General features: G+C 39.1%; 1 protein-coding gene across 1 annotated transcript in view; it reads right to left on the reverse strand.

The window, feature by feature from the left end:
• Window positions 1–25,646, reverse strand: part of LOC149314856 (sprouty-related, EVH1 domain-containing protein 1-like) — an 84,921-nt gene that overhangs the window by 21,309 nt on the left and 37,966 nt on the right. The window contains exons 2-3 of the mRNA XM_089522010.1: window positions 11,731–11,905; window positions 2,079–2,247 (exon numbers count right to left, since the gene is read on the reverse strand). Coding sequence (XP_089378136.1) covers window positions 2,079–2,247; window positions 11,731–11,905 — 344 coding nt within the window. The remainder of the gene's footprint in view (window positions 1–2,078; window positions 2,248–11,730; window positions 11,906–25,646) is intronic.

Below are 25,646 nucleotides of genomic sequence, written 5' to 3' on the forward strand. Positions count from 1 at the left end.
GCGGCGGCGCGTGAGGCGCAACGTGTGTGTGTGCCCATTCAATTGAATGGGACGCGCCGCCCCTTCCGCCCCGCGCGCGCCGGCGGCTTTGAGCACCTATGCTCAAAGCCGCCTATAAAAAGGCAGCGTATGCGGAGGCTCCACTGTATTGCGCCCAGAAGGTAATCAGCAGCCAATGAAGAGATTTTAATATAGGTGTTAAATGGTCAAACCTAGATGTACTGGTGACCAATCTGGTTGCTTCATTTTGGACCAATTGAAGCTTTCGAACTTGGTACAAGGGTAGCCCCATGTAGAGCGCATTACAGAAATCTAATCGGGAGATTACCAGTGAATGTACCACTGCTTAAAGGTCCTTTTTGTTCAGAGACAGCTGGAAACCAGGAAAGGTCTGGGGGGGGGGGGGGGAAATAGGCACACACCTGTTCCTTCTCCTCCTTGAGCTTTTTCGACTCCCATCTGTCCCTCTGGAGGCAGCTGGAAGCCATCCAGGAGGAGGAGCTACAGGCACATGCCTGTGATTCCTCCTCCCGATAGCCCTTTTCCCAGCTTCTAGCTGTTTCAGAGAGGCAGCTGGAAGCCTGGAGAAGATAGGGAGGAGAAACCAGAGGTACCTGTGGCTCCTTCTCCCTAGCACCATTTTCTGGCTTCCAGCTGTCCTTGAGAGACAGCTGAAGGCTGGGAAATGGCAGGGGGAGGAGGAGGAACAACGGGCACATACGCGCTGTTCCTTCTCCTCCCTGACCTGTGCTGGGTGAAAGGGCGTTGTGTGCTATAGGTTTGCTATCATGGGTCTAGAGTGTGCCTAGCAGCTTGAATCAGGCAAGATACCACTTGGAACAGACCCATGGTTGTCATGGCAGACATGAAGTCCTAAGTCAGTCCTGACAGTGCAGCCTCAGCAGGGATGTTTAAGCCCCAGGCATCACAAGCCGTGGAGACTACATGGCTAGCTCAGGAAGGGAAGCTGTCAAGCAGTGAAGTGGATGGTACACCAACAGAATCCCCAGTCTGTCCCAGTTACACACCTTTATATAAACACGCTCAGACCCTGCAGAAAGGGGACCTAATGAGGAAGACATTATCCTGATAGATCACTACAAATCCACCCCCCCCCACCCCCAGGTCTTGCCTGCTGCTGCACAGAAAATCCAGGTGGCAAAACTGAGAGAGATTAATACCTTCCAGCCTCATCCAACCAGATCTCTGTAATACATGCTATGTCAGTGTGTTCCTCCAGGATCAAGTCCTGAATGGCACCTATTTTATCATTCACCAACTGCAGCAGCATTTTCAATCGTGTGTGTGTGTGTGGGCTGCTGCCAAGGCTATCCGGAGTGTTTGGGATGGGAGACAGATTGGTTTGCTAAACCAAAGCCTTTTCTATACTTTGTTCATTATAAGCTAAAGCAGGTAGATATGCCTTCAAGTCACTTGGTCAACAGATTTTTCTTAGGCAGGAAATGCTCAGCGGCCATTTTGCCAGTTCTTTCATCTGATATATAGCCTATAGCATCTGGTTTTCATTGGTGATCTCCCATCCAAGTGCTAACCAGAACTAGCTGCTTAGCTAACATGCTTAAACAGGATCTGGTACCTTTAATATTCAACCTTATAGTTTATAGGAAAACATGTATAGAAACTAATATACTGTAAAGAAATTATACAAGAAAACAGAAAAAATGGTCAATGTTTTTAAAAGGACAAAGTTCTTCTAGCAAAGAAGAACTTTGTCCTTTTAAAAGCATTGACTGAATGCTCTTTAGTAGCTATGCCTTTGGTATAACTAGTGCTCACTAGGTCTTTTATCAAGCATTACTTGTTGGTCTTATCTTTTACTCATAACTTAAAGAGTTATGCCCTTTGCCTTTCAGAGGCAGAGAAAACATATGTGCACAGCAGGTATGTTTTCTGCTTCTTTCTACTGATTGTAGGTAGATTGTGGGGGGGAGGGGGGAGGAAATGACCAGAGACTTACGTAAATAGGTAAAGTTACCCGCATTGGTTATATTGGCAGCCAATGTGTAATATTTTTACTTTATTAAAAAATAAGCAAGCTAAGCAATTGAGATCCATACCTTGAGAGATATCTTCTACTGCCCTACGAATGCCTCTGTCAAATGCTCTTGCATCAGCAGGACTTTGAAATGTGAGGCCAAATTTTTTGTCATCAATCTTCCAGTGGTGGAAAGTTGGTGTAACTTTATTGTAAATAAGGTCTTTCTTTAACGTACACTCCAAAACCACCTGAATAATAATAATAATAATAATAATAGTTTATTCTTATATACCGCTATTCCTTATACAAGATCATAGCGGTGTACAGTTAAAAACAACATTAAAACAAGAAGAATAACGATAGAAACATCAATATCAACATCTAAGACCATATAAAACATCAATTCCCGCAAAATACCAAATCAATAAAACAACAGAATAAAGCCGAATTAAGAGGAAAGATTAATATAAAAGACATCTATATATACAACTAGATTTTTTTAAAAAACCCTACTCTCACCCAATTTATTTATTTTATTTCAGAGTTTTTTTAAATCATTTTTTTCAGAACAAACATTCTCATAAAGCAATTTACTAGCATGCATTATATACATACATAAAACAAATGACAGAATAAGGCATTAAATTAAAAATAAAAAGTTATTTAAGATTATTCATAAAGGCAACTAAAAGGTTAAAAAGCAGCATAAAATGCACCACAACATCTGCTCAATAACTAGTCAAAGATTTTCCAAAAGCATACAAGAACACTCAGACCAAAAACAGAATGAAAGAAATGTTTTTAGGATCATAAATGAAGGGCTCAACTCTATATCTTTAAGGAGGGAGAGCTAAAAAAGAGGAGATATTAATAAGAAGGACTTCATCTTGTGTCTCTGCTGTCCTGATTGTATGTATTTACTGGTGGTTCTGCAAGGAGAAGATCAGGAGGATTCAAGAGGTAAAGCTGCATGCTATTTGCATACAGATGACAATGCAAGTGGCATCATGAAGATGCTAAAAAGCACATGGGGGTGAGATGGAACCTTGTGTGAACCTAATCAGCACATCAGCTGATTTTTAATTCCTCTGGAGCTCTGCAGCTGTGCCATTGCACCACAATTTGGGGTCACCAGAATTGAGGGCACATCACTCCCATCGCTTTTGGGGCCTTCTGAGGGTCATTGGGAAGGTATGTTCTTACTGTTTCAGGACCTGCTCAGAACAGAATATTTATGTGGCCCAATGCTTTTTGAATATTTTTGTTTTTGGCCCATTTTTAATTTTTTTATGAGGGATTTTGGTACTTGGGAGAGTCAGTAGCAATACCATGGGCCACAGCAGGCCTCCACTGAGCCAAATACAACCCTGTCTTCAAAAGGAAAAAGGAAGTTAATAACAGCAAGGCACAAATGAGATGTCTCTTAGACAGCTATTGAGTTCATCTGCCAGACAAGATTGGAATAATCCTTGCAATTTTCCTCCCAAATGCAATCTACCAGACAACACTAAAGAATATCCATGATTAGCTGTGCTATGTATTTCATGTGTGTTCATGTTTGGGATTCCCACAGACATTTGGTTGGAACAGCAATTCTTCTCTAGAGTAACATACATGGCCAGTGGCATCACTAGGGTTGGCATCACCTCATTCAATAATTCATGGTGTCACCCCGCTATTGGCCTATTCCACAGCACAAAATATAGAATCCTTAGCAATGTTTGTGTACTAATATTACTCATAAAACCTAATTCCTATATATCACTGAATGCAATGGACATAATTGTGGCATGAAACAACTAGCAAAATTAAAATTATAGCTTTAAATTACAATATAATATGCATAGCATAAATTTATTTACATATGTACAGTTTCATGTGGCTAAAGTGAAAATTTGGTAAGATTTTATATTTTTAAATAAAATTTTAAGAACAATAATTTAAAAAATGTTTTCAAATTTTAATTATTTTTGAAATTCCATTTTATTTTATTAAAAAACTGGAGCCTCTCTTTTCTCTCCCCACTGAGCTTCACCCCACTCACATCATCTCTTCAGTATTTAAAAGGACAGGGGAATGCCACAGCCCATTTCTAACCAAAGGCAAATGTTTGGGGAGCAGAAGTGTTGCTCCTCTGTCACCTCCTGTGCTCCACACACCCCTCAATGATGTCCTTGCATATGGCTTTTCTTTAGCACAGTATATGAAAACTTTTGGGATTTTCTGCTCAAAACCATTTTCTCCAGAATGGGAAATTTTTTTTTGAAAAAAAAAAGAGATGCAATCTGTGATGAGTCACTGTATCTCTGTGTAGTTTACAATAAAACAATAACCTCATTTAAAAATACAATTCAGGCAATAAAATCATCGTCTAAAATACACAGATGCAACCAGAAGTGGGAGCTTTTATTTGTTCTTTAAAAAAGATCGGGTGGGTAGGCCCGCCGGAAGAGATCTTCTTAAAGACATCTAAGGTGGTGATGAAATGGATCGCTTCTGGCAAGTTGTTCCATAATTTAGGGGCTATGGCTGTGTACGCTCTGTGGGAAGTTGTTATTAACCTGGTCTTAGTATGTTCTAATAAATTCTTCCCAGTTGTTCTGAGAGTGCGGGGCGGATTGTGTAGGGAGAGGCGTTCCCTCAAGTAACTCGGGCCCGAGCCATATAGGGCTTTAAAGGTTGTGACCAACACCAACACTAAAAGTGAACCCAATGAACTTGCCCGTCTTAAAGATTAGACTTTATTCTGCTCTAGCTCTTTTGTTCTTAGTGCTCCTCCTCCACAAAATAGATTAATAAAAATCACTATTAATATGTTAATTACTTGAAGAAATATAGTTTTTGCCTGATCTAGGTATCATTTAATCTAGGCTGGATTGCATGGACATGAACATTTTTAAGTAATCATAGATTTAAATTTTATTTTATTTTTTACTTCTGCTGGGTATATACCCACCTATCTCTGTTTTGTGTTTGGACAAACTAGATGGATAAATTAAACAGATACGTGTTAGTTGATAAATGGCAAAGAACTCTTAATCTTTCACTCTAAAGAGATGGCATGGAGAATCATGCCTGTTTCACTGTACCCTGGATCAGCAACCAAAGAAGAAATGGAATGAATGATGTCCCAATCATCCTTAGCTGTCATTCATTCATATTTTCTTTTTTTCCATCAAAGGAGTTCAAGGCTTTATAGGCAATTCTCTTCCCCTTTCTCATCGCAAGAACCTCATAAATAAAAAGAATGGCCCAAGGTAACCCAGTAAACTTTATAGCAGAGTGATGTTTTGAATGTGCAACTCCCTAGTCCTAAACTCATATGCTTAACTACTGCACCATAATGACTCCCCTTCTATACCCTTCTCTTCTTTTTAACCAAACCCAATTGTGCCAATATTCCAAATTCCTTGAAAAACTGCACATTGTAAGGGGTGATGTCAAGGAAAAGAAATGCAAAAATGTGATGTATACAATTTCTATAAGTGGTTTTGTTTTAAAAGCCCCAAGTAGTGCAGGTTTTTGTATGAGTTCTGTGCAACTTAATTTTCCCTGCTAGTTAAGAAAGCACACTAGACAATTAGATGTACAATTTTCAATAGAATAAGTGTTGTACTATTAAACTAGAAAGCAAAATAAGTATCTCTAAGTCTGTGGCATTTGAAAGGCTAAAATACTGAGCTTTGCATGTATGCGTAATCGTGTACATAAAAGGAACTCTCCATCTATGTTTACACAGCTTAAAACGGCAGCAGACCTGTCCAGGTTAGAGTAGAAGGTAATTGTTCCAACTAGACTGGCTGGAGCCAGATCTCGGAAGGGAAGTATAATAAAGGAGGAAGTGTGCAATTATGTCAAGGGTGCTTTGTGAAAAGAAAGAAAGAAAGAAAGAAAGAAAGAAAGAAAGAAAGAACTCTTTAGATTCCAACAGAGATCTAAACAAACTGGGTAAACAAGTCCAGAAATAGTCTCAGTCATTCCAAAGTGAAATCCATATCCTGGGTGCTATCACTTTTCAAGTTATCTGACAGGCTCTTTGTCAATAACACGTCAAACAAGAATTCCCATTCATGAACCTGCACCTACTTCTTTTACTAGTAGTATTTCCAACTAAAATGAAGTGATTAAAAGATTTTACTGTATATCATAAGATGACATATCTTTCAGGCAGGGTCAGCTAACCTTTTGCCTGAATGTCAGTTTGTTTCCTTCCCGTCTACTCCAAATGCTTACTTTGTAGAGAGAGGTCTACAAGGCTTCAACTAGACTGCTGAAAATTTCATGTTTAGCTTTTCTGTTATAAAAAAATAGTTTGAGCTATCATGTTGACAAAGAAATGTTTGGCCATGTAATCCTAAAAAGTTTGAAAGGCATAAAGAAGCAAGAGAAGTAAAACCACTCATTTTTTTTTTCATAAGGAACCAGTTTAGGATTTTGAAAATTTTAGGTTATTCTGCAAGGACTGAGTAATTTCAATACTTTCTGAAAATAAAGCGCTACAGGTTGTGACATTGCACAAAACATATGTCTAGAAATAGAAGCCTGGCAATAATAAAAAATGACACTTAAAAATCTAATGATTATTTTTAAATATTTGTGCAATGGTGAGTTCATTTTTGGTATGACAGAGAAGTACCCTAGGAAAGTACCAACAAAGCAACATTTTAGAATGTGCAATATTAGGACAAAGCTCTCATTTAAAATATTTAAAAACGGACAAAAGATAACACATGCATGGAGGAAAATAAAATAAAATGAAGAAGGAAGGAAGAATTAGTACTGTGGATAAAAATATAGAGAGGGCTCTTTCTTAAAATTTAAAATTTTTAAAGCAAAGTTCAGAGCCTAGGGAGAGTTTCAAAGATAAAGCTGCAATGTATTGTCATTCTTGAAGTTGATTGTAAGAAATATTGGAATGATAATAGCTAATACATGCTTTGTGCCTTAAGTAAACCTAATAGGTTTTGAATCTGAGGCATCTGGTTCACTTTCCAACAGGAAACTAAACTGGTCAGAGGTTATTTAAAAATTTCTCCATTCTACAAGGAACACGTTCAAATACTTGACATGTCCCTCAAGATGGCAAGGCTCTCTCAGACTTTTCAATCTTGTTATCCACTCACTCTTTCTCCTCATATCATATCAAACTTGAGGAGTTTCAAGAGAGACCATCCTGGTTGAAATGTTACCTGTGATTCACTTGTAACTAAGCTTGGCTAAAATTCCCATTTCTGGAAATTGCCACAGGTACTATATCCTGACTTCATACTGGTTTTTTTAAAAACTGGTTCTGTTTTAATTTATTTATATTTTACATCTCAACATTCTGCAATAAAAACCAAATCCAAGACAACACTTCAAATAATAAAGATCACAATGAAAACAAAAATAAATAGCAAGAAAAAACTTTATCAGGTTTTTAATATATAATGGTGTTAGGGAGGTTTTTATATGGGGTGTGTATTTTAGTTATGTTTTTAAATTTTTACATGTTTCATGCAATTTTATGCTGCTTTGGCAAAATAATTTTAATTGTTTTTGTATTTTTATTGTGACTTTTTAAAAATGATTTTATCCATGAGCTGCCTTGGATCTCTTTTTGGGAGAAAGATGGCATATAAATGAAATAAATAAATAATAATAGTAATAATAATGATAATAATAAGAAGAAATATCAGTAAAAGCACATTAAAACATAAAAGCCTAAAAAAAAGGTCACCAGAAAAAAAAAAAAGTCTCGCGAGCCTACATAAAACTGGGCAAATATTGGAGGCTATTCCATAGTTTCATAGCTACATCTGAAAAAGACTGCTAGCTAGACTTCTGTTGACAAAGGGATAATGACAAAGGCCCTAGAAACTGGGCTATGTTAGCATATCATGCTAAACTCCTGGGAATCGACCCAGTTACAGTTACAATTCTGGATGTTATGCCAAACCATGGTTTAACAAGCCACAATGTGTATCCCATGCGTCTACACTATAGTTTGGAGCTGATTAGGAAGCCATGGCTGAGACTGTGTAACACAATAAGCCATATTCCACAAACTACATTATGCCTTGCCTAAACATGCAAAGGTGATAAAAAGTATAACTTGAGCAAATTCATATGGTTCTCAAGAAAACAGATAACTGGATTTAATTGTAAAGTTCCTTCTTCAGCAGTGGAATGGAAGTGGTTACTCCTGCTCACAGCTCTAGAAAGCATGGCCAGCCAATCAGATATTTTAACCACCTTTTCCTGAGAGGAGACTCTCCATCTGTGTAGTTAGGTCTTACAAGAAAACAACTCATGGAACAGCAATAAAAATTAGGAGAAGTAATATACAGTGGACCCTTGTTATACGCTGGGGTTTGGTTCCAGGATCCCCCGTGTATAACAAAATTCGTGGATGCTCAAGTCCCATTAAATATAATGACATAGCAAAATGGCGTCCCTTATAAAAAATGGAAAATCAAGGTTTGATATTTGAAATTTAAACTTTTTTTTGAACATTTTCAAACCGTGGATGCTTGAATCCATGTATAAAAAATCCATGTATAAGAAGGGCCGACTGTACTGACATGGGAACAGCACTGAAGACAGTTAGCATATCTAGGAGTTTTTTGCTCATGGCAGTTTAATAGGCTATTCCAATGGCAATGGCAGTAACATTTGCTAGGTTTGAATATCAGAGTTCAAAAACACGTGACACATTGTCAAAAGAAATGAGAAATAATAAATATATGTAAATTAACTACCCAGAACATATCCGTCTGCATGGAGAGATTTGGTTGTTCTAATCATTGGCATCATCAGTGTTGTCTGTGTTGAGTAACTAGGATGGGTTCAAATGCTACCCTCTTAGATGAAATTCAGGTTCTCAAGCTTTTTTGCCCTCTCTTTTACATCTCCATTGCAGTTAGCAGAAGCTGTCATCTGAAGGTCGTGCACACTACTTGCCCAGCCTGCACACCTTCAATAAGGCAAGGGTCACTGCCTCCACTTCACTCCAAGAGTGACAACAGCAAACAAAATTAGCAGGGTGAACAATCAAATCATTGCCCCATCTCCTTCCTTCTTTCTCTTTTCTTTGACAGAAACCTCTGCTCTTTTCCTTACTCTTCTTACAATTCAACAGTTCAGGTTTGAAATATTCCTTCCCAAGACAAGGAGGGAAAGACAATAACTGGGACAAAGATATGCGTTAAAAGAGAAAGAAGGCAGAAAGCTCTATGCTGCTGCTAGCATAAGTTCAGGAAATCACAACCAGATCAAGACTGATATGTACAGGGAAGTAAGTGAACACTAAGACATTCCCAACTTGATGGCAATTTTTAAAGGGTGACAAAAATTGGTTGGAAGGTGGAGAAGTAGCTGAGTTCCTCTGTTTACTCATAAGAGGATAATATGTAAACAAGCCAATTAGGTTTCACGGCAAAGAAAAAGCAAGAAATTTGTCTTCAGAGGATGCTATCTCCTTAACTATTACCCTACAGCATCTGACCATATTCTAGTTAATGCTCATCTTGTTCTAACCAGTTATTTCACTGTTCCCACGGTAAAGTTTGCCACAAAAGAAACCTGTATCTTTATCTATCTGTTATGTTACTTCATGTCATAGGACAAGGCTTATTAAGATATTCATTCAAGTATTTCAGACTAATTTTAAGTTCTAGTTAATATATATATATATATATATATATAACCAGAACCACATCTATGTCATGATTTTATCACTAAGCAGCTGCTCAACTGAGAGAACGAACATAAGAGGTCTCACAGGATAGTCTCCATGTAAAAGTAACATCTTATAGTTCTATTTATAAGACACAATGTTTTTTTTTGGGGGGGGGGGAAACAGAGCTGAAATTTAATAGAGACCTAACTAGCTTGAAGGCACCAGGTCCTGTCTGATTTTAGAAACTAAGGAGGGTCAGGCTTGGTTAATACTTGGGTAGGAGACCACCAACAAATTCCAAGGGTTGCTGGCAGTGTTTCGAAGTAGGCAAAAGCATATCTGAGTATTCTTTGACCAAGTAAACTCTACAGAATTCATGGTGCTGCCATATATGGACAGGTGACTTGAAGCCACCTACACATATAGACATTTAATACACAAGAAAATAATACCTAAGGTACAGTGGGACCATGCCATCTGTGGGCTTGTCATCCACAGATTTGATCATCCGTGGATGGCAAGCCCCAATGTTTCTAATAGCGGCGCATGAACGTGGCTATGCTAGCAGCTGCATGGACACTGCACCGCCATTGGGGGCAACAGGACTTGAGGTCCTGGATTTTTTTTTATATCCATGGGGGAGAGGGTCCGGAACAGATCCCCCACAGATATGAAGGTCTGACTGTATATGGGAACAATTTGGGTTATTATATATTGGAGTGGTAGCCTCAAAGTTGTATGGGAGGTGCATTTCTCCTGTACAGTTGGAGTAAACAATAATGGACCGACCCATCATTGCACAGATGGGTATTGAAAGTGGGGATGATGATTCTAATCTTGGATTTATCTGACTGGCCTTGCCCATACATCAGAGCTGTATAAATGTAATCCCAACTTTATATGATCCTCTCACAGAAACATGGTTTTGCTGTCAGACTAAGGCTATGTTTAAATGACTTTTTGTATTCCAGAAATTCTATGCAGAGCTGTATACAACTAGCAAAATTAACAAAATGCCCAAGAAAGGATTATAGAAGTTATACAGTATGCCTGCGCCATAGGTGGGTGCATTATATACAGCTCTGAGGTTATGCTGAAGCCGCATGACAATGAAAGAAATGGCATGCGCACTGCATGCAGCACCCCACTGTTTGCAATAGGATACAAGTATATGCAGAATTTCCCCTTATGCTGAGGGATCCAAAACGGATCCCCCACATAATGGAAGGTCCCACTGTACTGATGAACAATTACATGCTGAAGTAGCAACTAACAACCAATAAACTACTGCTTCAGTGAATTCTTGAAAATAAACCCATTTCATCTTTCATGCTATCCTGCAGACTGTTTCCACAGAAAAAGCATGTCATACCTACATATTTTCCCCACCTGTCATTATACTTAAACACAGAGATTATTGTACGGTAAGTATTTCAAGTAAATCAAACCTCAGTTTGAAGTGGCCTATCCTTAAACATCCAACTTAGTGTGACATTATTCTACTTTAACAGCTATATAGTATTAGTATTCTTACTATCTGTATCATTAATTTATAATGATGGCTTCTGTAAGCCACTCTGAAACATTCATGGTGCTATGAAGTAATAGGAAAATGTTTATATAAATTAGAACAACTATTCTGTTCTGCTCCAAAGGAAGATCTGATTGCTTTGAGTAGTTTACCAATTAAGAAAAGTGAAATTTTTTAAAAAGGCGATCTTCATTTCTCTCTTAGATGTCCAGACAATAAAGAAAAATATATGCATTTTCAAAATCAAATGAAATTAACATAACATCTTTACTTCAGGCTAAATACATCTATAGAAGATATGGAATTATCATAAACTATTGCATAGAAAAGAGGTAAGAAACATGACCCTCCAAATACTGTTGGCCTATAATTTCCAGCACTCCTCACCATTGGCTAAGCTGACTAGCTTTGCTGGGAGTTTCAATCCAACATCTGACTTCCATCGCTAGCAGAGATGATTGCCTCTTGATTTGGTTACCAGAAGAATAGTAGTCTGGATTATTATCAATGTTACAAGAAGATAGATATAACTGCTTTTACCGTTTTATCCCTGAGACGCTCCCCATGTACAAGAAAATCAGCACAGCCATTTTCCTCCTGGTGAATGACTTTGAAAACAGTGACACAGCTTATTCCGCCCCCTCCAAGTGGTAACCATCCACCACTTGAGTCATCACGGGTCATCACCACAGCTCGCACACGGGCATAACTATTACTGAAATAAATAAGGAGAAAGAAATGGTTATTTTCTCAATTTAAATAGTGAAAACAAGCTAATTCAAGCTATAGTGCAGTCATAACCATTATTCAAAACATTCATTTGTCCAACAAACCTACAGTGGGCCCTTGATATCTGCTGGGATTTGGTTCCAGGATACTCTGTAGATACCAAAATCCATGGATGCTCAAATCCAATTATATACAATGGCATAGAAAAAGGCATCCCTTATATAAAGCAGCAAAAATCAAGGTTTGCTTTATGGAAGTTTGTTTTTGAATATTTTCAAGCCTTGGATGGTTGAATTCATGAATGCAGAATCTGTGGATACAGAGGGATGACTGTAGTTAGTTCACAGTTGTCAACAATATTTCATTTGCATTCTGCAATTCTTCCTGTAATTGCAGTTAAAAGTTAATCTGGTACTTTCAATTGAACAGACTATAAGCTGTTCCTAGCTTGTCCAAGAACATTTAGGAAAGTTCTGGAGCATTATTCTGCCTAAAGGTAGTGGCCAGGCCCTCAAGAAGAGAGTGGATGCTCAGGGCTTAGGTCTACTGGCAGAAATTCTTGATGGTCTTTACTTTACAATGGATGCCAAGGTAATTTAAGAAAAAATCATAAAGTACACTGGCTGAAAGAAAAGTTGAATGCTATGACAAATGTTCCCTTCCCAAATTCAATATTCCAAGTTGGCTGCAACCATCTTGCATCAAAATGTGTGGCAAGACAGCATTGCTCAGTTCTGGTAACCATGGCAACAGTTATTGGCTGAAAGAGTTCTCCTTGCATTTCACTGTACACTCTCTCAATGTGGTGAAAAAGGAATGGGCACAGATTGCATCACAACATCCCACCATAGAAAAGCTCTGTAATAATGTCTGCTTGTTTGCTTCCTGAGAAGAGCCACTTAATTGCCCAGTCAATGCATGCTTACTCCTACCACTCCTATGTTCCTGAGAAAAGTTGGAAGGTCCATGTCCAGTAAAAATAAAACAAGAGTATAAAAAACACCTTTTTATTCACCTTCTTTCCCTTCAATATTACATTTAAGTTAATGGCATATGGGGGAGGATTTAATCACTGGGAGAATTACTTTTACTGAAAGGCTGCTTTAGAGCCACATGGTCTGTATTTTAAAACTCTTCTGCCCTATACTGTCAGCCTTCTGTATCCATGGGTTTTTTTATCCACGGATTCAAGCATCCACAGCTTTAAAATATTTTTAAAATATATAAATTCCTAACAGTAAACCTTGATTTTGCCATTTTATATAAGGGATACCATTTTGCTATGCCACTGTATTTAATGGGACTTGAGAATCCACAGATTTTGTTATCTACGGGGGTCCTAGAACCAAACCCCAGTGGATACCAAGGGCCCACTGTACTGTACAGTAACTGACAAAAATGAGACAGATACAGAAAAATATAACCTCAAAGGGGCTGTCCGCACTATAGAAATAATCCAGTTTGACATCACTTTAACTGTCAGGGCTCAATGCTATGGATTTCTGGGAACTGTAGTTTTGTGAGACATTTAGCCTTCCCTGTCAGAGTGCTCTGGTGCCACAACAATGGAATTCCCAGGATTCCATAGCACCAAGTCATGGCAGTTAAAGTGGTGTCAAACTGGATTATTTCTGTACTGTATATGCAGCCAACATCCCTTTAACATTTCTCTCTTTTAATACACTTTTGACTAGCTATTGGAACTCAAAGTGGTAAAATGATATTTAAAAAGAGTGATTGTATGGGACTTCAACAGTGGTAGCAAGCACATACATAAGACTACCTGAAACTGTCACCGATCACATTTAAACAAGTTCAGCAAACCCACCTCACTTCTTTCTAGAAGTCTCCACCCAAACAGAACAAAACCAACTCATTTCTCACAAATCCAACCCAAATTAAAACAAAACAAAACAGTTAGAGCAACACTAGCACACTCTTTCCATCCTACCTCAGTTGTGCTCCATACTACCCAAACTAAACTGTATGGTCCTTGCATTTGTAATTTGTAACATAATTTTGCCTCTTTTTAACATTAAAACAACTTCAAAACAGGTTTGGAAGTAATGCGACTGGTACCAGCAATGGATGGGCACAGCTAGAAATGCCTTAGTACTTTTATAGAAGACCAAGCACTGGAGAAGTTTCCCCTATCCTTGAGAAGAGAAGCAGAGAGGTGGGACAGTGCCAAAGCAATCTACCTTTGCTGGTTACAGCATGGAAAGGTACGAGCCGTGGCACTGTGTTATCGAGAGATACCACAAGAGTTGAAGAAAAGGCTGTGCAGGCTAAATGTGACCCATAGCTTGCAGATTCTGTATCTGCTACAATCTGTCAGATTCTTGGATCCGAGAAGTTAAGGTCTGTGATATTCATGTTTATTCAGCACTCACAGAATAGCCTTGCGAAGGCAAATACAATACAATACTGTTCCTTAGGGGAATAAATACAACACCATCTCAACTTAAGACAGTTTGGTTAAATTCTAAGTTAGAATTCTATTTTCTTTCTCACACACAAAACATAGCTATACAGAGCAATGTTATCTAACAAAATACTGTACATGCTTCTGTCACGAGAGAAATCCAGAAGAGAGAAAGAGAGACCACTGGACAAGCTAAACATTAAAGGCTCTCTCACTATTTAAATCCTACTAATTAGATTCTTCATTATGTAGAATAGCTGACTTCAAGGAGGCATTGCCATTATTTCATATCTATCCATCTATAAAGCAAAACAATCAGTTATTCAATCAATCAAACAAACAACAAATTAAATGTAGTCAGTACTTTAAAATATCTGTGGTTGGCAAGAGTGTGAAGAAGACGACAAAAGGAGCAACAAACCAATTCAACTGCTTGGTTGAGCTCTAAAGAAAATTCAAATTTGTACCAAGAGACTTTGAATGCAATGTAGTCTTGGCAAGTTTCCTCCTGCCTTACTTTGTCAATGAAGAAAACATTTTCTCTTCATTGAGATTTGCTACTGTATTAGCCATTCAAAACTGTGAAACAGACAGAAATGCTATACCATGTGAGATTCTGAGGTATGGAATCCTCTTCTGTATAATGACTCTTACTGAGACTGTCATTATAATCAAGCACTTTCAGCTACATTTTCACACAGCTACCCTCCCTTTTCACTTTTTTTAAACCTACCAAGTACGAATGCTGAATTTAAAAATGAGAATAGGAGCTTGCTAGGACAATATTTCATTAATCCTTTAGGAACGTCTGAGAGCAGGTCTTCTCTCTCTTACCCAAACTCATGAACATCTGCTAGATTTTTCATTTATTTCAAAACAGATCTCCCCAAACATTAAACATAAAAAAATTCTGTAATATACAGGCCTAGATGCCACATTTAATTAAATGCAAGTTCAACTCCTCTGAAATAAGGACTATTTCAATTTGGTAGAAGTGCTGGAAAGGTGCCATGCCATTAATAAGTTTCCCCAATGTTGTTTCTGACTTTGTTGTTTCTACCTTTGATTAATCTATGACATGCTCCAGTTTATGGTGTTGAATGCCTCTGAAAGCAAAAAAACTGGCTGACTTCACCCCATTATTATTATTTTTTTCATTTATATCCTGTCTTTTAAGCAGGACCCAAAGTGGCTATTTATCCATCCTCCTGTTCTTCCTGACTGCCATCTACCTGTCTAAACACTAGTAACAGCTCTCTGATTCACATACACTAGGAATCATTAATACCATTTCTCTGACTTGATTGCCTGTTAAATGTGACTACTTCTCCCTCATCTGTTCATTTTTCCCTTTAGAGTGTTGAAACCATATAGGCTAATCTCCCACATTTCCTCCTTTCCCTTCTATCTCGCTATCCTGTTCCTGTCTCTCTCTGCCTGCATATGTCCTCTATATCCTTCAACTGTTGATTGTTATCCCTCTGGCCCTTCTCTCTCTTTTCTTCTACCTTGTGTTTCCTTCTGAATGGTCAAATATGCTACATTCTCTTATATCCTCAGAAAAGCATTCTTCCCTCCATCTTGTCTCTCTAGTTATCACCCAATATTCTTTACCTTCAAAACATGTTGCTTATTCCCATTGTCTCACTTTGCTCTACTCCAACACTTTTGACTCCCCTCCAGTCTTCTGAGAGGTGCTGCATTCACTCCACTGAAAAAATCCCCCAAAACACTAATGATCTCAGTTTCTCAAGTTTATCATCTTTCTTGATTGTTCTCCGGCTTCAAGAGTTGCTTAGTCTCTCCCACTTTATTGTCTCTCCCTTTATGCCCCAGATCAGATAGTTCTCTTCCTATTTCTATAATTGGTTTTACAATGTTTCCTTGGAGGAAGCCCTTTTTCTGGTAACGCAGAATGAAATACAATAAAGTTCAAAGATACAGCAGCAGTAAATACAGTAACATATTTTCAATTAAAAGCCAAAGAAAACAGGTATGTTTCAAAAGCCCTTTTAGGGGCAGCCAGGGAGAGAAGCAGACCACAGATCTCTTGGGATAGGCTTTCACGTACTACAGCTACCATTAAGAAAACCTTCTCTTTAGTGGTTGCCAGCGTTTCTGATCTCAGTGGCAAGCTAGCAAGCAGATACTCCGAAGATGGTCTTAAAACAAGAATAGGTTTGTACAGATGATGTGGACAGACTTGGAGCTTAACTCTCCTTCTGTGGACAGAAAAGATCACATGTAACAAGGATTTTTTGCCTCCCACTTTCCTCTCCAGCACCCTGAAAATCTGGTTTTGGGAGAGCTCCTAGAAATGGAGTGGTTTATGGCAGTAGGGGCTGCAGCTGGATAGGGAAATCGACAGAAATCACCCTTCATCTACATGCATAGAAAAGGAATTTTGAATCCAAACCATAATAAATACCTCCTCTGCCCCTCCCCCTGCCCCACTTTGCCAGATTAACAGATAAAACTATGATGGAAAAATAATTAATACCAGTTTGAACTTTTAGCATTTTCCTTCCATCTCTTTCTGTTATTGCGTCTATTTTGTAACAATGATGTTTGCAATGGATTAATTTTGCACTTATTCCCATCCAGTGCCACTGCCATGAAAACTGTGAAATGTTAATATGGAAGCCAGGTTTGATTCAATGGATAGAGAACGGAGGTTGGTACTCAGAGGTGTTCAAGTCACCAAACTATATGTATTTTTGGGCCTACCACGTTGTTGTTGTTGTTGTTGTTGTTGTTGTTGTGTACTTTCAATTCATTTCTAATTTTTGGTAACCCAAGATAAACCTATCACTGGGTTTTCTTTACGAGCTTTGTTCAGAGGAAGTTTGGCTTTGCTGAGAGAGGTTTATCCAGTGGTTTTCCAGGGCTGAACTGGGATTTGAAACCTGGTCTATATCATCACAGCCCAACACTCAAACCACTATACCACTCTGGCTCTTGGTTATACCACTTGCTAAACCTTAATTCTTCATCTGTAAAATGAACACAATAATTACTTAACTTCCCAGATTGTGTGAAGTGAAAATAGATAAAGAATATTAAGTATGGTTATAGAGAACAACTTTCAACTTGTTCATGGTCTCTCGTTCTAATGTTTTTCAAACCAGTTAGATAAAACTTTCATTTTGATTATATATATATGAATTTCTTACGATCAACCGATCAAACATCAAATAAAACATAATAAAACACAAATAAACATCAGACAACGAACATCATAATAAATCAACATTTTGATTATAAAGTTAAACATTATTTTCTTTCAAACCCCCACAAAAACATACCTCTAGTCTTGAAACATTAATCACATACGAAAAGACTCAGATTAGCTGTCCACACCAAAATAGCTTCACATCATTCTTAAGAGTACTCTTAGCTTCTTGCACACACATACATGTGAGCACATACAGAGAAAGAGAAACGTGAATTTTTCAAATGTCAAACAAGTTTTCCAGCATTTTGTATCAGCAGTCAATCACGGAAAACTACCCATTGTTAGCCAGCTCTCAACATTTTCCTAAAGCAATCAGCAAGCCTCTTGTTATAGCCTTCCATGAGCCTTGAAATATATGCAAATTACTAATGAGAGCCATTTTTGTATCACCAGTCAGCAACCCTGCAACATATCCTTATGAATTCAAGCACTGCATCATCTGTGTTTATTTCAGCAAGATAAGTTACCTGCAAGAACAGCCTGACTGGAAATATTTCATCTGCAAGCCATGCAATGTAAGTTTATGTAAGTGAATGCAAATACTCAAGACATCATATTCAGTATGTACAGTATATACTCATATATAAGTCCAAGTAATGTCCATTGCAAAAGGCCTGCTTGAGTAATACTAAAACAACAGTTACTTTGAAGGAACCTTCCACACGAGGGGGGCTCCAGGATCAGTGAAAAAGCCCTCTCGGTTTCATTAAACAATCTCTTTTCAAATTCCACCTTGGCTACAGCACTCATTGACTGATGGCACTGTAGCTAACGAAAGTAGAAGCTAAAATGTTTTATTTTAAAACTTTAATATTCCATTATGTTAATATTTCCACTATAAAAACATATTCTTATTCAATCATTTTATGCATACAGATTATTCTATGGTAGCAACTGTCATACAGAGACTTTCCCCCTTCTCCACTGCCATTCCCATTTCCTTTTGTGTCTTTTCTTTAGATTGTAAGCCTAGAGGCAGGGAAATGTCTAATTTAAAAAAATGTAAGCCGCTCTGATAGCCTTTTTGCTGAAGAGTGGGGTGTAAATATTATAACAAATAAATAAATAATCCATGGCTGGCATGTGTAGCCCTTTTAAACTATAACCTGTTCTCCTCATAATTTTCACAATTTCCCTCCAAGATTAGGAGGGAACGTGTTCCAATTTCAGGGTCCAGTACCAATCCAAAAAATACCATGGATCACCGGCTCTTCCCCAATCCAAGACACAATAGATGCTTTTATCCCAGTAAGGCTATGAATCTAGTCCATGCTGTCTATGAACAACTGTTTTATATGTAGGACATGATATATTTCCTGTCCCTCCTGGGCAGAATACTTAGAAGTGACATCAAAGAAATGGGTCAAGTACAAGATGTTCTACTAGTTGCAATCCAAATGTACTTGCCAAAGGGGAATTCTAACTTCTGTCCAGCACAGGACAATCCCCTAAGAGAAAACATATAAACAAGCTTACTTTTATCCAGAGAAACAGGAACTTTTATTTAAGGAAGAGGGAGGAAGGATGCATCTGTAGCCTGTTTGCACCGAGGGGTAAAAGATCACTTAGAAGACCATACCTTGGGAAAGAAAATCCTTGTGTTTGTATGATTGCAAACTGTTGAGAAAGGAGCTCTTTTAACACACACACACACACACACACACACACACACACACACACACACACACTCACACACACACACACCCCTTCTAGTTCAAGATTACATACTTTATAATGATCATTCTTTTAAAAGTTCCTTAACATTCCATTGTGGGGTGACCAAGAGAATTATGGTCTGAGCTATGAAGCAATGTCAGGCTTGGGTCTCTATACCCTCTACTGAATTCTATTAAAGCACAAAGTAAAATTGCTGCAATTTGAGACCCTCCGAAATAATCTGGGATCATCAAGGAAGTTCCAGCCCTCACTCAATGGCTACAAATTCCTACCTATCGGCTAAATATAATTGAGGGTATACAAATGGGAACTTGAGTCAATATTTATCTAAATTTAATTGATTCAATGGGTCTTTTCTAGTTAGAATTAGGATTGGAGTTCAGTCTCTGAATCCATTTTCTATTAGCAAGGGACTTCTATTCATCCCTATAGGGAAAATACAAACTGTATTGTGGTACGTGCAAAATCTGTCCAACAACAAAAACAACAACAACTTTATATCCCACTTCTCTGTTAGAAAACAAGTGAAGCAGCTTACATATTAACACTGGTGGAATATCCAACACCATCATGGAATTAGTTATGGTAGTGGTGGATGGGATGGTTTGGGGAAGTAATATGATGTAGATGTGAATAGTAAAACTGTTGGAACTGTTCATTTAGTATATCCTGTAGCCCCCTCCCCCCAAAAAATAAATATCAGACCTTGTAGCAAAGAATTAATTTATACTTAAGGGATCTGTATTGTCAGGCACAGATTTTCACATATATGAGAGGTTGGAGGGTGGTGCAGGGTCGGGTGTCCCCTAGAGATGGAAGACAGAGGACATCAGGATCCAGAGGACACCGCAAGGGACAGGGAAGGGGGTCTGCAACACGGAACAGCTGGGAAACGGATAGTAAAGGAGGAGTTAAGGCGGCAGGGCTTAAAAGAACAGGGAAAGGCAGTTGAAGGAGGGAGGAGTGAAGAAGAGGTGGTGCGTGAGGTGACTGGAAGAAGGAGAGAGGAGGAAGAAAAACACTGAAGGAGAGAAGGCTGGACTGTGGCCTTATCCAAACAAGGAGTGAGAGGTAGAAGTGGGAGTGGGAGCTAGGGACCTGACGTTCTTAAAGACCTGAAGATAGAAGGGTTTATTGGGGAGTGAGTTTGAGCAGCCTCTTTGGAACCCTGTGAGGCTGGGCAGGGCCCTGATGATCACATGGTGAAGGGGACGAGTTTATAGTGGGACATTAGAGGAAGGTGCTGGCCCTTAGGCAGACATGCTGGAGCTTGGGAGAAAGCAGACTGGGAGCGATTGGAGAAAGCGAGCCCAAAGAGAGAGGAGCTGTTGATAGTTTGGTTGGAAGGCTAGAAGGAAAATAAAAGGAAGGTTGTGAAGTAACAACTGGAGACTGAAGGGCTCATGGACATTTAAGTTGTTAAAATAAAGAGATCTTGTATAATGTCATGCCTAATCACAAAGATAACTGTAGGATATAAAAAGCCCCTACTGTTCAACTAATGCAGGGCTCCGATTCTTTGCAGTTATCAGGATGGGAGACTTCTACATGCATGAACCTCAGCCCTTAAGTGTGACATAAAAATAATAGATTGATCAATCAAAACTCCTTCTAAGCAGTAGTATAGGTCCATTTTGGCGAACCTGTGGCATGTGTGCCCTCTCTGGCACGTGAAACCATGTCAAAGGGCATGCAGCAGCTACAGCAAGGAAAGCCGAGCTGTGACAAGGACGGGTGGTGCATGGCCCTTCTGGGTGTAAGTCCAGCCCCTTTCGACCAGAAGTCCCGCCTCCCCCCAAGGCACCTCCTCCTCCTCCCTGACATGGTGTGTGTGTGTTGTGTGCCTTCAAGTCGTTTCTTGTGAGACTAAGGCGACCCTGTCATGGGATTTTGTTGGCAAGTTTCATCAGAGGGGGTTTGCCACTGTCATCCTCTGAGGCTGAGAGAGTGTGACTTGGGTCTCTGTGTATGTTGTGTGCCTTCAAGTCATTTCTCAGAGCCATCCTCTGAGGCTGAAAGACTGTGATTTACCCAAGGTTACCTGGTGGGCTTCTGTGGCTTCATGGTGAATTGAACCCTGTTCTCCCAGAGGACTGGTCACAACAAACCTGTTACAGAATTTTCTTAGCAAGATTTGCTCAGAGGGGTTTGCCATTGCCTTCTGAGGTTGACAGAATGTGATTTGCCCAAGGTTACCCAGTAGGCTTCTGTTTCAAACCACTACACCATGCTGGCTCTTGTCGGCCATATAGCAAAGTACAGTAACATACAAAATCCACAAAACAGTGATATTCAACCACTGGTGTTGGGGCTATATCCTCACTGAAGAAATAATTCAACCACTGGTGTTGGTGCTATAGCCTCACTGCAGAAATAATTGTTTGGTGCCGCTTTAACTGCCAGGACTGAATGCTATGGAATCCTGGGATTTGTAGGTTGGTGAGATATTTAGCCAGAGAGCTCAGACTGGATTATTTCTGCAGGGTGTTTTGGACCTCTGACTTCAGCCATGGTGATGGTAGTCTTGTTAACTCTTTTACTCTCCTCCCTTTTATTCTCCAGTCCAGGACTCTGTCCAAAACATCCTCCTTTTTGAGCAGGGCTGAGAAGCATGGATTTAATATTTATGTGAGAGGGTTTTTTATGTTTTATTTCTTTTTTTGAATTTTTATTTGGTCAAGTCCTCCATTTTTTCCTTGCATGTTTTTCCCCAGAGATCCCATCCCTGGAAGTCCTGCCCCAGCACCTGGTGACACCTGGTTCGGGAATGCTGCTGAGTTTGGGCAATCGATCTCTAGGTTTCGCCATCACTGGTATATGTGCTTTAGTAACCTTTCATATCTGAAAGGGCAGATATCTCCTTTCCAATATGATGGTGATGTTTAAATATGGTAGTAGTGATGATGATGAGACTGAGGATATTCTTTTAGTCCATCTTAAAGGCTAGAATCTTTTTAAGGTAGTCACCACTGGCAATACTAGCAGTCATGATAAACCAAGTAGAGTATGGCATGTTAGAGTAGATCACCCATGAAAGGTCAAGCTACACCTTTTCTGTTACTTAGGGCCTTTGGAGACTGTCCTGAAAGGGCAGCCTGGGGACAGAGTCGGGGCATTGCGTCCTGATGCTGCATGTCCAACTCCGCCCCCTGGGTACCCTGACATTGCATGCCACTCCAGATAATAATAATAATAATAATAATTTAATTTATTTCTATACCGCTATTCCAGGGATCACAGTGGTGTACAACAGCAAGTAAAACATACATCATATCATAAAAATACAACAATTAACAATTAAAAACAATTAAAACCCTACAAAACAACCCCATATAAATGGCTGGATAGATGGAATCTGCCAATTACATTGCCAGGGGAGAAAAGATGACAACAGGCTCATGGGGGAAAAGCCTGGCGAAATAAAAAGGTCTTCAGGTTCTTCTTACAACCATCAAGGGTGGTGACTGTACGGAGCTCATGGGGGAGAGTGTTCCAGAGCTGAGGGGCCGAAACTGAAAATGCCCTCTGAGATGAACTAAATTGAGCATCTGGAACTCTCAAAAGATGTTTCCCACCCGACCTGAGAGTGCGGGGTGGACTGTATGGGGAGAGGCGGTCCTCCAAGTACCCTGGGCCCAAGCCATTTAGGGCTTTATAGGTAATAACCAACACCTTGTATTCGGCCTGGAAGCGAATAGATGGCGTGAAGCATCATGGCATGCCTCTGGCGCTGCGCCCAGATGATGTAGCACCAAAGGAGCATCATATAGCCACACCACCACAGCAATGGAGCCCTTTCGAGAGCACAAAAAGGAGCCACAAAAAGAAGCTTCTTTTTATGCCTTTGGAAGGCCAGATTGGGGCTGCGGTGTGAGGTTGCCACGCCCCCAATCTGAAATGCCTAGAACCAGGTGGTATCATAACAGGACAAACACAATGAATGAAAACTCCTTCATTCACAACACAATAAAATAGCACAGGATGTTTTTTAATTTTTTAAATTCCAAGCCAGCAAAATCCTCACACTCAGAAGAACTGCAAGATAGCAAGCTTTGTACCTGAAGGAATGTCACTGTAGACATACTTGACTAAAACAAAAGAAAACTGCCCCCTTCCCCATGCAATCAAACTATATTTAGCTTGTAAGAAAACACACATTTTCTAAAAATACAAATTAATGCTATTATTTCTACTGAGTTTCTATTCTCTTTGAAACAGGTCTCACGTTGGCTTAAAGAATGCTAGCTTAACAGAAAGTATGTTTTTAATTAGCATTCATGTAGGAAAGGTAAGTTTTGCTCATTCACATTAATTTATCCTCTCAATACAAATTTGGCATTGTAGGGACTGCAAAGGCTTTCTTCTGATCAAGTCAACTTCTCCCTGATGACAGAGTGTAAAGAGTTTTACACATGCAATGAAAATTATTAGTCTAAAGCATTTTAAAAATCTAAATTTCACAAAACAGTATCTTTATTGGATCAATCAAAAAAGCAAAAAATAAAAATTTTCTTCATCTCATTTTCATCACACAGCCTGACCTTGCTATCTGATGTTATAATAACGGAACCCCCCCCCCCCCCAGTATGTGGACCCCAATCTCTTTATTTTCCAAATTAAACATTTCAAACCATCAAACCATTCAACGTCACAAATATAGCACTGTATTTCACTTTAAACTGCCACAGCAACATGCTAAGGAATCCTGGAACTAGTAGTTTGGTGAAACACTAGAGCTTGCTGTCTGAGAATTCTAAACCTCTCTAAACTACAGATCCCCAGGATGTTGCCATGACAGTTAAAAGGGAATACCAGGCTATAATTGTATAGTGTGACTGAGACACTGTTTCATGCTATTCTCTTTCCTTAATTATGTGAGAAAGACTTATTTTCTTTAATACTGTATTACACCAAGTTGGAAAGATAAGGGTCAAAACTATCTGCAACATTTACAATCTCTTTGAAATCTCATCTTTAATTTTTTAAAAATATTCTCAACAGGTATGAGATGCAGACTGGAACTGTAGTACGTATGGATATTTAAGGAAGAAACAATTTTTAAACCCAAGTACTGAGACCTTAGTGGGACATACCCTTGTCCAATCCACTGAAAAATTGATTTATTTCTGCTTCCAACAATCCTGGGGGCATTTTCATAATGTTTGCAGCCAGAAAAGAACTGGGAAATGGCTGTCCCCATGTGCCAAAGTTTGCTCCCAATTATTAACAACAGGAAGAATTCTCTCCCTGTTTTTAACTGGGAAATGACCTGAAATCACTTCATGATTGCTTCCTGTTTTTTAAAGGCCTAGACCTACACTTAAAATTGACCAGGGGCTTCTAAATTGGTGCAAAAATACCCCATGCAACCCAAAGAGCACTTGGGGCAATTTTAAAAATTTTTTGGGGGAAATATGAGATCCTCTTTGGGGGCAAGGGCACATGCACTTTGCCTATTTCTGCACTAAGATATGTTTGGAGCATATTAGAGCAAATATTTTTTTGAAAAACATCCCCTCCTGCCCAAAGGAAAATGGAGGACCATGTGAGCGCTATTAAAATAGCTATGGGGGCTACATGTGCCCCATGGGCTGTACTCACCCCATCACTGCTTTGATTCATGCATCATTTCTAAAGAGGAAGTCTATGAATAAAGAGGGCAGTAAGATAATATGCACCACCCCAATACCAGGCAGTTTCCTCTGCATTTAACAGTCATGCATTGTGAAACATTTTGTTCTGGTACTCTGTCCCTGTTACTTGCTGATGATTCTACTATCTGTACAAAAAGATCTCTGTCTGTGTTTGATCACTAGGAAAAGGGGTGGGGAGAAGTGCTATAACCCTTCTAAAGTCTCTAACTGCATTGAGTCAATAGCTTGAGATGCTAGGCAATTCTGCAATGTGAAGATAATATAAATGTGTAGGAATTGTGTGAATAAGTGTATAGTTGCCTCCTATGCTGGAAGAAAGGCAAGATATAAAATAAATAAATATCTCAAAACACTTAACTTTAAAAGTTTATTTTTCCTTTCTTTTGTCTCCAGGTCTGGCAAAATCCACCTACCTGCCTAGAGATAATATCCTCCTACCCACTTACAGATGATCAAAAGTGAGTTCTGCGGATAGTGCTCTTGCCTGATCCAGCAAGACTTGCTTTCTTTTATCCCTCCATAACCACGCACAACGTTGTGTAAGACAAATTGGGCAAAGGGAGGGAGCATGCAGATGTGAAGTGAGGAAAACTTTATCTAATATTTCTTTGGTCGGTGTACAGAAGTGGGAATCACTGCACTTTCTTGGCTGTTTATTGACACTGGTTTGTTCAGGGAGAGGAAGTAAACATTCAGAATGGGGGAGATGAGTGACTTGAGAAATGTTGATTTGTCC

This window comes from Sceloporus occidentalis, unplaced genomic scaffold (genome assembly GCF_023333645.1).
Source record: "Sceloporus occidentalis isolate IW3139 unplaced genomic scaffold, rSceOcc1.0.p SCAF_4, whole genome shotgun sequence".
Lineage (NCBI taxonomy): Eukaryota > Metazoa > Chordata > Lepidosauria > Squamata > Phrynosomatidae > Sceloporus > Sceloporus occidentalis.